General features: G+C 45.4%; 2 protein-coding genes across 4 annotated transcripts; one reads left to right on the top strand and one right to left on the bottom strand.

The window, feature by feature from the left end:
• Window positions 1–99: 99 nt before the first annotated feature.
• On the bottom strand, window positions 100–4,397 carry ftr14l (finTRIM family, member 14-like). The gene is made up of 7 exons (XM_086121511.1): window positions 3,821–4,397; window positions 3,589–3,684; window positions 2,978–3,211; window positions 2,561–2,720; window positions 2,364–2,477; window positions 1,320–1,456; window positions 100–996 (listed from the first exon to the last, which is right to left on the bottom strand). The coding sequence occupies exons 1-7, from the start codon at window positions 4,217–4,219 to the stop codon at window positions 613–615; spliced, it is 1,524 nt and encodes a 507-aa protein (XP_085977637.1). The 5' UTR covers window positions 4,220–4,397; the 3' UTR covers window positions 100–612.
• A 1,055-nt stretch (window positions 4,398–5,452) lies between these two features.
• Window positions 5,453–13,340, top strand: LOC147198979 (uncharacterized). 3 transcript variants are annotated; one of them, XM_086121506.1, is made up of 3 exons: window positions 5,453–5,662; window positions 8,495–8,589; window positions 10,122–13,340. In XM_086121506.1, exon 3 carries the CDS (start codon window positions 10,244–10,246, stop codon window positions 11,921–11,923), a length of 1,680 nt encoding a protein of 559 aa, XP_085977632.1. In that variant the 5' UTR covers window positions 5,453–5,662; window positions 8,495–8,589; window positions 10,122–10,243; the 3' UTR covers window positions 11,924–13,340. The 3 variants fall into 3 exon arrangements, with proteins under 3 accessions (XP_085977632.1, XP_085977634.1, XP_085977633.1); XM_086121507.1 differs by lacking the exon at window positions 5,453–5,662 and adding an exon at window positions 5,724–6,871; XM_086121508.1 differs by lacking the exon at window positions 8,495–8,589.
• Window positions 13,341–14,443: the final 1,103 nt, after the last annotated feature.

Raw genomic sequence — 14,443 nt, 5'->3', positions numbered from 1 at the left:
CTTATCATCAGCACAGGCCTCCCTGCATGTTCTTCTTCTACTTGCTTGGATTTAGACAAATGCATTGCCGGCATGTATCCTATTTCCACATTTGAAGACTTGTGAGTTTTCATGATATTTATTAAAAGTTGCAGTCCATTTCACAAATTCAAAGAGCAAAACCTGCTCTGTGTGAGGAAATATGACACATCAAAACCCATACGCTTTTTTTTTTTTTTTTGGAGAAGAAATGACATCAGCATGTTGATGTCGCTCATATAATAGTGTAAACTTAATCTGTCAAACAAAAATTGATGATCAAATTCAATGGGGTACACACAACAACTGGGACGAATTTGAGCATTTCCTTTCCCTTTCAGTCAGTCAACAAAAGGCCCGATTCTCAGGTGTTTCGAATGATTATCCTGAATGATGATCCCGGTGTGTGTGTGGTGTGCTCCCTCTTACATGTCAGCCATGTACGCCAGACTTCTGGTTTAGGGTGGAGACTCGCACTTGTTGGCGATATGGTTACGTGCATGCTTTGCTGTGTTCGTCATTTTGAATACACCACAGACTATAAGAGCAGTCAGCACACGCTTTTTAAATGCCACTCACGTCAATTCTGCTCTCCTACAGTCTAATGCTGGTACCGTAGCCCCACACACTGAAAGCCGGGTACACCGCTTCAGTAAAAGTAGTGCGGACCTGGTACAGAAGCTGCATGGTATCAGACACCGTGTAAAACGCCAGCACCCCCGCCACATGATCTAAGTAGACGCCAATGCGAGACGACTTGGGGACAGGTAGGTCTGTGTTCTTGTTGTTGTGCACAAAGGAGAACTTGGACTGTGAGCAGTAGAGGCTCCAGGATTTGTCATTCCAACCTAGACTGCACACGTTGTTGTTTCCTTTTCGGAAAATTCCCCGATAGGTGATGGCCACATCGATCTCCGATCCTTTCCAGCCCACCTCCCAGTAGTAGCGACTCCCGGCCAGGCCCTCTTTGCAAAGCACCTGGTACCGAGGGAAGGAAACACACAATCAGTACCCTGAGTGAGTTAAAGAGCTTCAGGTAGCGATTCAGCGCCATCTTGTGGCATCTTGGTACAGAGGAACTATGTTAAAGCAAGTTGAGGAGCTTCATGTGATGCTTTGGCACCATTTAGTGTGTGTGTGTGTGGGGGGGGGGGGTTATTTTGTGGAAGGTGATAGTGACGGAAGTCTACACTGTGAAAACCCAATTTAAAAAAAAAAACTTCAAAACCAGGTAACATGTGGGCGCAAAGGATGAACCGACAATGATTTGCGGAAAGAAAACACTAATATTAAGTGCTTACCTGCTGCCAGTGGTCAAATCGTTCCGGGTGGTCAGGGTAGTTCTTTGGCACACTCTTCATTGTGGCGGTTCGGTTGCCCTCGAAGAGGTGAAGGTTGCGGTGCACAGTGTTGACATCCAGAATCGGCTGGCAAGAATCTAAAAAAAAAAAAATGTGAAAAATTGATTGGTGGGAGACATGTTGATTTCTTTTTATGTCACGTTGGGTTTTATACAGGTCGCCGGTCAATCACAGGACACGTTTAGGAACAGATACCCATTCGCACGGTCAGCGAGTGACAGCTGAACCCAAGCTGATCCCAATGAGGACGAGTATGATCGAAAATGAATGAACAATCTCGACACAATATTGAAAGCAACCGTCTCAAACTGGAATGGAACTTGTTGAATGATTCTGTCAAGTTGTTGAAGTAACACCTGTGTTTGTTTAAAGTATTCCCGATCTTGAGGTTTGCTTTCTCCCATTTCACCAAACCTGTTCTGTCAGGTGTGTTATTGTAATGCTAGTTTCAGTTCCGACCCGACGTGATGTTATTACGATCCATGTTTAGCTTTTTTCCAATGGGACAAATCCCCCTCTGTTCTCTGGAATCTCATTTGGATCTGACTAAAAACCTCTAGAACTTGTCTTTAAATGTGAGCAAGCGAGAGATGCTAAGTTTTCCAAAGGTCTTTTCCAAATCTTCTCAAAGTTTGTTTGTTTGTTTATTGAACATAAAACATATATACAGTAATAATTTGACAGAAAATAAGGTAGATAAAAAAAGTAAAAAGAAAGAAATCAATCATTCAACACAGTTATTATGTTCAAGGGAGTAGGAAGAAGTAAAAAACTTATCTAGTCCTACCCTGTTATGTGATTGTATCTAATAAATCATTTTTATATCAATCAGAAAAGAATTACCTGTACATCTTCTGATGTACAGGTAATTTCACACAGACTTGTGTAAATATAAATGGTTTGTGAGTTTACTTCATAATAAAATGGAAGGGGGAAAAAAAACACAAGTATTGGATTCCACATTTTTTGTTCAGGATAACTTACATCTCATGAAATCTTCTCTGGTCTTGGGTTCTTCCATCATTCTTGACTCGGTTACAAACAACGATTCCCTCTTTAATTTTTTGTCACTTTCTTCTGTGATGTAGACTTCTTTCACTAGAGACAAAAACAATCGGAAAGTGACAGTTCAAGGAGAGAAGCCAATGAATGGTGTGGCAAGGCAAGATAAACCTGCCAACCTGCTGCAGAGATTTTAGTCGTTTCTCTCTTGCTGATTTCCTCCACTTGTAACTTCAGGGCCCCGATGGCTCTCTTTGTGGCCTCGAAGGAGTAATTGGGAGCAATGCTGACGTTGTTCAGGTCCTCGTAGCCCGAAGGACCAGATAGGGACTGCCAACTCTGATAAGAAACAAAGTGGAACGTGTACGGATGACCTGTGATGGTGTTTCACTATATATCAAAAGAAAAATGTGACTAAAAACATTTGATCACAATTAACTCATTCACTCCCAAAGACGTTTTTAAACGTCTTTTCAGACTTGGTCCAGAATTGCCTGGTACTGAATGAGTTAAATAAATAATAGCAAGTGCCACGGCATTCGCGAGTTTTATTTCCCCCCCCCCCCCCCACCCTTTTCTTTCAAGGTTGTGCTCACCTGCAGAAAGTGTATGTGGTCGTCGGTGTGCGACAGCTTCTCCAAGTCGGTGTGTCTCTTCCTCAGCAGCGTGATCTCTTCCTCCAAGCGGTCCAGGAGAATTTCCCCGCGGTTCACGGTGGTTCTCTCATGCAAGCGGACCATCTCCTTGACTTCGTTGTACTTCCTCTCTAAGGAGAGCAGCAGCTCCGTGAAGATCCGCTCATTCTCCTCCAGGACTGAGTCAGCTGAGTGCTGATGATGTTTGAAAAGAAAGATGGAAAAACATGAGTTTGTTAGGACCGTATGGTTATTTCTTCCCAAAGACAAATAAATGCGTTTGAATTCTGTTGCGAACCAAAACAGGAGCACCTACGTAAGCACAGCATCTCATTAAAAGTGGCACAGACAGGCTAACGAATAGCATCGGTGTAGCAGTGTTGTTAGCAAAGGATATTTAAACACAACCGGTGGGGTAACATGTTGACAGACATAATACCAGTACTCAAAGTAAAATGTTATTGGTATGCTATTTTTCTTTGCAATAAAAAAAAACAACAACTTCATTTGACGTAAATGTATCTGCAGCTATGTAAAGAAATGTTCTTAACATGCTAACTGAGAGCCATTACTTTGACAGCTTCCGCTGCTTGTCGGAGATCCTGCCACTTTTTGAGCCTCTCGTCAATCCTCTGCTGGGATTTGTGCAGCGTGGTGCCAAGTTGTTTCTATGGAGGAAATGATATAACATTAAACATTAGGCTTCAGGATTTGGGTATTTTGGGATTTATCGTGAATTTTAAGTTCATCCTGAAATTTCACACAAAAACCCAATTTATGAATTCTTGATGGTGTACCACTCACTTGTTTCTCAGTCCTTTCAGTTCCAGCTGGGACGATGTCATGGTGCTTGTGCTCATCCATCATACACAGGACGCACACAGACGTCTGGTCTGTACGACAAAAGGCCTCCAGCAACTTGTCGTGCTGAGCGCAGATCTTCTCCCTCATCTGGCCAGTAGCTTTGACCAGTTTGTGCTTCATCAGCGCCGGGTATTCATAGTGAGACTGGAGGTGGATCTCGCAGTAAGATGCCAGGCACACCAAGCAGGACTTTTCGGCCGTCTGCTTCCTGGTGGTGCAGAAGTCGCAAAGGACCTCGCCGCGTTTGGCCTGTGTCCTGTTCTGGCTGCGGTTTGTGGAGCGACGGTCTCTCTCTGCGGTGCTGTATCGGTCCAAATCCAAAGTGCTGTTGTGGGACATTATTCCTTGGAGTCAGAAACGATGTCCTGTTAAAATGAAAAACAAATATATGTAGATATATTTTCACAGTTAAAGAACAGCCAAAAACTCACTAACACATAAGCAAGTAACAAGAAAGAGTAAGTTCCTTAGGTTAGCCACTTCTGTGAAACTCTGACTGACGTTGTGTGTGACAGAATGTGAGCTATGTGGTCTGTTCACACTGTAAAACCAGTATTCCCAGTCAAATGAATGGGTGGGTGGCGCTACCTGAAACTAAAACAAACACGTGCTCCTTGACTTTAAACGTACAAGTAGTCATGAACTAAGACTCAGAAGCCAGATATAAAAAGTGCACCTAGATAGCAGTTTAAAAAAACAAACCGGTCTAAAATGGTTGAATTAGCCTTCAAGTGAAATACAATTGAAGTGCGCTAACAAACATACTGGACTCGACTAATAAAGCTTTACGACACTGTTAACATTAAGCACTGCTTGAAGATTGAATTTAGTGGTTTTACTAGAGCGGGGGTGCGCAACACAGGTCCTCATGGGCTGATGATCGGATTCTGATCATTTGGAACGAGTGTGTTGCAGGAGGGAAACCTCTATAACATTCTGGATAGTGGCCCATGAGGACAGGAGTTGCCCACTGCTGTCCTAGAGGGAGCCTACACACCAGAGAGATAGAGAGAGAGAGAGCAGCCTGGCCATTCTCGTTCTTGCATTTATTAACGCTTTATGCATTTGTGGCCCTTTTTTCCTCTGCGACTTTGAAATGTCCGACTGCACCTGAATGCACCTTACGTCTTGCGTAAGAGATGCCGCTTCTTCCAAACAAGTGCCACATTATAGAATGACGGCGTAATTGATGGCTAAAAAAAATGTTAGGCAACCCCCCCCCCCCCCCCAACTGCTCATGTTGAAAGCTCATCGTAAAACACATTTTTAATATTTGGCTTTTGATACCTGCATGCGACTTGGTTTTGGTTTTAGCTTTTTTGTGTTCCATTAATAAAGTTGAGTTGAATTGAGTTTTACTGAACGGGTGAGGGGTAATCAAAGCATTGGTTCCAAACAAACCCTGATTGTATAATGTTATAAAGGCTGCTTTTACTTGAAAGATTGTGGGGGCCCGGCACCGATGATGTGGTCGTTTTGTTACCTTGATGCGCAGCTCCTCGGCTGCAGGAGGCGATAGCGGCCTGGGTGGCGTGTGGAAACGACAACACTTGCATTTCGCTAAAGCGCATCGGCGGTCCGACGTTGGCGCCAGATGAGCACTGTGGCGCCAGCTCGGCACAACACGCTAGTGTACCCCGGACACAAACAGTCGGACGCTTAGACCAGACGAACACATCCTAAACGAGACTCACAACAAGCCGGACTTTCTTTATCTTGTCTTATAAACGCGAGCGATCTCGTCGTTTGTGTCTTAGTTCCACGCCAGAAGAAGGCAGAAAGGTGGGTGGGTGCATATATATATATATATATATATATGTGTGTAGAACACGTAAACTATTGTGATCTTTCCCTCCCGATCGCTTTAGTATTTAGGAATGGGCTCATCTTGAGAGGCAATGGATTCACTTAGTTGGGAAATGACGCCGATCCTTGCACGGACGCCCATATTTGTGCTTTCGTGTTATAGTTGTTAAAGCAGCCTGCGAACAATGTCATGGAAAAATACAGGGCCTCGACCCACTATGCACATTGTTGTATTATTATTATGATTATTAAAGGCTTGAAACGCGATGTTCCCCCGTTCTCTCTCTCCCTCGGCTGTTGATTTTTGTAGTCGTTTTTGCAGTACGTTGCATAAACGACCATATGGAAATGGCGTCAATTCCACAGGCATATGTTAATGTAGTCGAACGGTTGGTTAAATGAATAAGGAGCTTCGATGTTAAAAGTCCTCACGTGGTGGTTACGGGGGGAACCACGGAGGATAGCAGAGGCGGCTTAGCCGACGGGTTAGCTTGGCACGCGGCTACGTAGCTGACGCGCTAACGTCGGCTGGAGCTGCTTAGCCAGCAAAGGCCGCCATTGAAAGGGGTGCCGCAGTCCACCAAGACTCGGTTTGGTTGTGCATGCTATAGACGCACCGCAAACCAAGCTATGGTGTTTTCTGATGAAGTTTGGAAACTGGTATTAAATCGCGACATGAGTGTGAGCCAGCGTGACATTTGTTGGTTTGTTTAAAAGCAAAAGTCAACCTTGACGGGCTTTCCCCTCCTTTTTCCTCGTCCCCGATGTTAGTCATCTTTGTCCCTCATCAGCTACTAGCACAACTCTTATTAGCTTGCTACCTTTAGCTTTCAAGACAGTCGCGTCATTTTCATTTTTTAAGTGACCGAGACCTTTTTTAAGAAGACGTTTGTATTTTGTCACATAAACGCGGGGCGGTTGACTTATTTGGACATGGCTCGAGGCTTTGCTGTTGATCCAATGCGGTTTGGGGAGGGCGGAAGCTAAGTTGGCTTACGTTAGCTCGCGGCAGCCATCTTACGCGAGCATTGTAGTCCTTGCGCTGGCTAGGTGCTGGTGTGGCACAACAAGATGGCCTGTTAATACGCACGCAACAAGGCAATTTCCGCGTCGACAACCGCGCCCTTTAATCGCACCCAAATACTTTTTCTTCTTAATTTCAAACAGGACTTATTTTTCGACGGCGTAAGTACCACTCGCCAGTCTGTTGGTTTCGTCGGTGTTTTTGCTACGAGGCTAGTTAGCGGGCTAAATGGCGACCACTTAGCCGCTAACACAAAGCTGCCATGGCGTTCACCATTTTCACCTCACCTCGACCGTTGCCAGCTAACTAGCGGCTACCGGAGCTATTTGTAGCCGTTTTGGGGGAGATGCTAGCGAGCCACCCGTCCATCGTTTTAATCATAAAACGCCGCTTTGACAATGCCGAGGATCAAACTCATTATTGCGTCGGGTGGTGAACAAAGAGTCGCGCGGGTTGAAAGCGGTTCAGGCCGGCTGGCCTGTCTCTTTGCGGATTAAACTACTCTCGAGAGCTCGATGACAAATTTGGCTACTTTGATGCTGTTGAGCTCCTTATGATTGCTAACCTAGCCTGCTAATTGACTCTTAGCCTTTATATTGGCTTTGGAGCATTTGCTAATTGGAACCGTGTTCCCCAATTAATTCAAAGGCACTTGGTTGCAAAATACTGCAAAGGTATGTCGGTATTTATGACGGGAAGGCCCACGTGGGCATTTTAAAAGGTTGATTTTTAACAGCCACATTTTACGTTTAAACTATTCACACTTTGTTCGTCATGCATGTTTGTAAGTTTAAGTCAAATAAAACGTGCCCCTAATTGTTGGGCAAATTTGTTGATAGGGAAGCATTTTGAAGGGGCATTTCGTCAAAGACTTATTCAAAGCACTAAACTTTACTACATTAAAACACGCTTCCCACTTGTTAATGTAGTGTATGTATAGATATGCATGGCATATTATTATTATTTTTTTTAGAAAAAGCCGTAACTAAATTTTTTTTGCACCCCCTCCCGCCAATGTATTCATAATTTCTTGCACGCTCTTATGTGAAATAGGTGTGCACCACTAATTGCTTACCAGGGTTGTTTAAAGGGGCATTTCTTCTGAATATGTATATTAAAGCAATAAACCTTCATTGCTATACATTGAAACGGGCTTACTTACTGGTGTTTATCATGAAGCGGACGACATCAGCAGTGTAACATAGCTACATAGTTTACAGGTGCATTTTTTTTCCCACGCTCTGTGCTTGCATGTACCTTTTGAGTTCATAATTTTTAGGACAACTAAGGTGTGTCCCTTAGCATTTCAACGGGGGATTTCCTCTGTGACGATGTATATTACAAAAGTAAGCCAAGTCAAAAAAAAAAGGTGACCCGTAGACCATTTTATTTGTTTTTCCACAATTTGTGCTTGATTCAACTAGACCGCATAGTTTAAAGGTGAGGTGTTCATTAAAGTTGTTAAGCATTTCAATGGGGCGTTTTCTTTGTGGAGATGTATATAAAAGCAAGAACCCAAGTCACAGAGCCTCCTTGCATTTCAGTGGTTTTATCAGAGGGAGACTAGTGACAGTGATGCACGTCTTTCAAATGTGTCTTTGTGACATGACTTCTATGATAAGAACGGACTCTTATAATTCCTTGGAATCGGCGCTTGATCTTATTCCTCCCGCGCGCTCCAAGTTGTTCTTTGCGGACAATGAGCTGTTATTTTTCCCTCTCCCTTCTAAATATATTTGACCCAAAACATGTAAGAATGGATATTAAAGTGAGTCTCTTTACAGATATCTGAGCGTTCCTGTGATCGCCACAACTGAAGATCTGCCCTTTACTCTTTATTCTCAAACAAGCCATTCGTCTATTTAAAAGACACTTTCAGGCAAGTATATCCATTTGGAATAAAATGGAATGGTTTAAGCAAAATAATAATAAACATCCTGGAAGTACGAACGCGCTCCGGGGGAGACAGGCTAGCGAAAGTAAAAAGTGTCCGGGGATGAAGTGCATTGCCGGGCTAAGCGGCGGTACGCCCCAGCCCCTCTGGCACATATTAAAACCGCTGATGATAATACTGGTTACGATAATGATAAATACAGGATGAAAGACTTTTTCTCTCTTTGTAAGGTATGTGAATCTTTTGCTAATGGAACCATGTTAAATTGAGGGGGAGAGAATTCGGCTACTAAGCCATTCAGTGCTTTTTTTTTTTTGGTAATCCATTTTAATGCTTAAATGGCTCAGCTGACTTCAGTATCAAGAGGCCAAATTTTTGTGTGACTAGTTGTATTGGGGTGCGAGTACATTGCACGTTTATGAATGGGCCACAACCAAGTCGTTTGTGCAGTGATGGAAGAACCACAAAGTCACAAGACGCGCTCGTTTACTGCCACACTGACTTGATTTTCATGCGATTAACTTTTTTTTTTTTTCGAAACGACGCGCTTTGGCTTGCGTGCAAATTTTGGTTTCTTCGCTTTAATAAACCGACGACGCGCTGACTTAAATGAGAAATTCAGTGCAAGAGACTCCGCGGCCTTTGTTTTCTAAATGTAAGCTTTTTGTCACTTTCTGACATATACTGTCCAAAAAAAAATGTCTGCAACGTTAATTGAAAAATAAAATCTTAAACTGAGTTTATTACTAGTGTAACACGATAATGCTGATTTCCGAGCTGTAGCAGGAGCCAAATGGAGAAGGGGAAAAAGTCCATACAGCCTGATTGTGGATATTATTTCAAATTTATAATTGTTTTGGCAAGCCAAAGACGAGACTTGGTCGACTTGCTCTACTAAGTCCTTTTTTGTTGATCTAGTGATATCATGTGTCTCATGTAGCAAGCAATTGGGTAATCATGTCTAGAAGCAAATTGGAGAACAGGACTTGGATTCACTCTCACCGAGTTTTGCTTCCAAGTATTTCTTTTTTCTTGTTAAAAGAATAACACAGACCTAACACCTCTGCAGCACTACTTTGCCCAGCACATTTAGGAGAATCCCTTTCCAGCCATCAATTTCCTATACCACACGTACACCTTTGGGTCAAGGGTTAACTGGAGTCTATCCCAGCTGACCTTGGACGAGACGTGGGGAACATACAAACAAACACCTGCTCACTCGCATGCGACAACCCAAGGAAAATGTAACAAGTAAGAGGGGAAGATATTAGCCTGGGGAGAACATGCTAACTCCACACGGGAGGACCAAAGCAGCCCAGAACCTCTCAACTGGGAGTTCCACTTACAAACCCGCAGACTAAACTCATTAATCCAATAGAACAAGGTGGTGTCCGCCCAGAAGTCAAACGAACAAACCCGTTGAGGGCGAGAGCGGCACTACAGATGTTGCGTAACATGACCGAGCGGTTGGACTCGATGATGTCGTTAAAATTGCTGCGTTTTGGCCTCTCTTCCAGGTCTGCGAACTGACAAACCCGCACCGGCGTCGTGCGCGTCAAAGGCAAGATCAGCACCCCGATTCTCAGTCGAGTTACCGTCCGGCGTAAAAACGGAGGTCGTGGGGCTGGAGTGTGTGCTCATGGCGGAGTCAGAGACTGAATGTGACACACCCGGCCTTGACACGCTTGGGTCGGAGTGTGTCATAGCCCACAGCCATGTCGACCTGCACTACGGAGCCGAGACGGAAATCATGACTGAGGAAAAGCGTGGTCTGGAGTTGGAGATCCACGGCACCGAACTCAAAATCCAAGGGCTGGGCACGGACCTCGGCGCCGTGGCCTGCGTGGACGCCATCGTGGAGACGGACCACGATTACATCAAGGTGGAGCACGATGACATGCACTGCTTCGCCGGCGCGGAGATCAAGACGTCGACGGGCGAGGCCCTGCTCGGGGAGGTGCTCCTCAAAACGGAGAGCGAGCACGAGGTGAAGGTGGAGTCGGATCACGGCGGCGAGCTGACGGTGGAGTCCGAGAACGGCGTCATCATCCACGAGGCGCACGGCCTGCAGTGCAACGAATGCGGCGAGATCTTCGGCAGCATCTCCGACCTCCACCAGCACTTTGAGATCCACAAGGACCTCAACCCGTACATCTGCGTCCACTGCGGCGAGAGCTTTGCCGTGGAGGCCAGTCTCAAGCAGCACATGAAGATCCACATGAAAGAGAAGCCCTACGTGCCGCCGGGCGTGGAGATCATGGGCAAGGACGTCATCGACGCCTTCAGCCTCAAGTCCCACCAGATGATCCACTTGCCCGACAAGCCCCACCGGTGCACGGAGTGCGGCAAGAGCTTCGCGGCGGCCATCACCCTGCGGGAGCACATGAAGATGCATTCGGAGGACAAGCCGTACAAGTGCACCCAGTGCAGGAAGAGCTTTGTCCGCAGGAGGCACCTGAAGAAGCACCAAGAGGTCCACGCCCGCGAGAAGCCGTACACCTGCGGCCAGTGCGGCAAAGGCTTCGCCACCACCTCCAACCTGAAGCAGCACCAGAAGACCCACGCCGCCCATGCGGCCCACGTCGGCGTGGTGCTCACCGACAAGCCCCACCGCTGCACGCAGTGCGGAAAGTGCTTCGCCGCCGCCGCCACCCTGCGCGAGCACCAGCGGATCCACTCGGGCGAGAAGCCGTACAAATGCAACATGTGCCGGAAGAGCTTCGTCCGCAAGCGCCACCTGAAGAAGCACCAGCAGGTCCACGCCGGCGGCAAGCCCTACACGTGCAGGCACTGCAACAAGGGCTTCAACCACTCCTCTTCCCTCTCGCGCCACCACAAGACCCACCAGCAGGGGCCCGTCTTCTCGCCGCCGCAGCCCGGCAAGCCCATGACCTTCGGCAACCCGCCCAAGCAGCGGGTGCACCTTCAAGGAGAGAAGCCCTACATGTGCCACCACTGCGACAAGGGCTTCAACCATTCCTCCTCCCTGTCGCGGCACCAGCGAGTCCACTCCGAGGGCAAGGGCTACACCTGCGGCCACTGCGGCAAGATCTTCAACCACTCGTCGTCGCTGGCGCGCCACCAGAGGGTCCACCTGGAGAACAAGCAGCAGCCGGCGCCGCAGTCGCCGCCGCTGCCCCTCCCGCTGGCCACGCCCGAGCAGTACAGCGCCATCGCCTCGCCGAAGGTGTACCCCAACAACGCCTTCCCCAAGCAACACCTTCTCTCAGTGGAGAAGCCCTACCGCTGCACTCAGTGCGGGAAAGGCTTCAACCATTCGTCCTCCCTCTCCAGACATCACCGAATCCATTTAGAGTAGCTCCCGCTCCTCCGCAAGCAATCCCTGGCTTTTCACGTAACTACCACCAACGCCGCCACAAGACCAGCTGGGCCGACTCCGCTTTTGTACGCGGTCAGGTCGGCTCCAGTGAGGAGGACCAGTCGAGGGAAACGGACAAAGACGACATGACCGGAAGGACTTGATTGGCTATTCAGAGCAGAAGCTGCGGGGAAGCGTCGCTTGGATTCTTTGTTCTCCCTTGCGCAGGAACTCCATTTTGAACACTTTTCAAATAAAACCGGAAAAAAAAAAAGTACGCCCGTCTGTTTTTGGATGAAGATGCTCAGCGGTGAGCACAGGAGCTTTTTCGACTTGGTTCAAGACTAGTGACACCAGAACTCCAATTAGTCATTTTTCACCCTTGCCACCTGTATGAAGCAAATCCACTGTAAATACTTATTGATTTCTTTTATAAATGTATAGGTGACTAGTGTGCTGTTCCAAAAAAGATTACATTTTTGATAGTAAGACCCACTTTTGTTTTTTTTAAGCCCCACTTTCAGTTCAATGGGTTGCGGGGATTTTCAAGCAGCAGCAGGAGCAGTTGAATTTGCCACCATGTATATTTATGAGGTTATTTTCTTGTATGTCTACCATGACGTGGTCTGTACAGAGAGCAATACTGGCCGACTTAACTGATGTGATAATGACGCGCAGCCACATGACAGTTCCTGACAGAGAATAAACACCTGGTTAGCATATTTCACCAGTCTCCTTTTCTTCCTTATTCCCGTTCCCCTTAGAATAATGACCCCAAATAACTTGTTTATAGACTATAGATAGCAGTTACTCTTGTTGACTATCACAATCTGATTTCAAGGCTTGTGCATACTAAACAAAAATCTATGAGAAAAGGTTTTCCAGGACTTTGCATTACGCTCAACTCGTATGTGTAAAAAAAAAAAATCTTTTACAAACATATTTTTTTAGATATGGCTTGGGTTATATGAAAGGGAGCAAATATGTTTTTATGGGAGGGCACAACAAGCAATATTAAGTTTCTTCCCATTGTTTTTTTTTTTTTTTTTTGCTTGAATCTGTAGCATAGTTTTTTTTGTTAGCTAGGTGCCTTATTGCATGCTGTGTAGAAATGGATGCTGAGCTGTTAGGAAGAACGTTTTGTTGTTTTTAGTTGTCATTCATACCCTTCATTTAATTTGATGTCAATGTCTCGTTTTATTTTTTTGCTTTCATGTATACTTTTCGTGTTTACACTGTATATTGTCTTTATTTTCTCCCATTTTCTGTTCCTCTTGTAAATGGCCTAATTCTTGAGAGGGAAAAAAATGTAAAAAAAATCCATGCGGGCTTCTCTTTTAAGGGCAAACCTTGTAACATCTTTTCCCCTTTTTATCTGAGTGGCACATGTATGGATAAATAAAGGTCATTGACTCTCTTCTGGTGTCCTGTAGAATTTGATTTTACAGCACATTGGACTAGGATGGCTGTCTTACAGATCTGGGGAGGTCAAATCTCTGTTTCCCTTGGCTTGTGTGGGCTAATTCCCCAAAACATGCATGTTATGGGCAGTTTAAAATGTTTGCGGTCGGCCATTACCATTATTGTTCCATCCAAGGTCTACCCCCACGTTCAGCAAGTACAGATTCCACTAGAAAAATGGGCAGTTTAAAACGTTTGCGGTCGGCCATTACCATTATTGTTCCATCCAAGGTCTACCCCCACGTTCAGCAAGTACAGATTCCACTAGAAAAATGGGAGTCACAAAGCATTAGAATTGACGGGTTTCACCGAGTTCAAGAAAACCATAATCAAAAGTGACGAACACTTGGTATAAAACAGAAAAAACCTTGGCGGATGTGATGGGCAGTGACCATGGGCGTTGCATTCCCTCAGCAGTCCAGAAGGTGTCACTCTTGCTCCATGAAATGGCGCTCAGTGTTGGGAGGTGTTTCTGACCACTCCCCCACCTTCAACCAATGCAAAGTAAGTAGTAATTCTCCGCAATTTGTCATTTGAAACAACACAAGCAGAGGAATTTCTGTGAATTCTCTGTCCCCAATGATTCCCGTCACGTTCCCACACTCCGCTGAGTTTACATTCTTTCACGGTACGTTGTTGAGGTTCACTCTCAATGTTGCTGAAGTGGACTTCGGTGTTAATCAGCTTTTATCAGCGGTCCTGGACAGCATCTGCTTTACATCGCTGAAACGTTCCTTTCTTTTTTTAAACAGATGGCTTCTTGCACGCTAGTGTAGTGTAGCGTTTTTTGAATGTCCTCTTGTAAAGTAACGCCTAATGCAGTACATTGAACTTAAAAAAAAGATAACTAAGAAGCGTATTAACTATATTGACCGCTTATCCAAAACAATACAAAAAAAACTAATAAATCTGCTCTAAAAACGAATAATAAATAAATAAAAGGCAAAGCTAAAAATAGAAAAATCCCAAACTATGGGGTTCACCACGGATTTTTACATTTGAAAACTTTCTGCTCAAAACCAAATTCGAAATGTTGACTAAAGTACAAACACAAGTCGG

Source organism: Hippocampus guttulatus, chromosome 10, assembly GCF_054856545.1.
Source record: "Hippocampus guttulatus isolate MCC_2025c chromosome 10, RoL_Hgut_1.0, whole genome shotgun sequence".
Lineage (NCBI taxonomy): Eukaryota > Metazoa > Chordata > Actinopteri > Syngnathiformes > Syngnathidae > Hippocampus > Hippocampus guttulatus.
The sequence above is the reverse complement of the archived record's forward strand: the minus strand, read 5'-3'. Positions and strand labels throughout refer to the sequence as shown.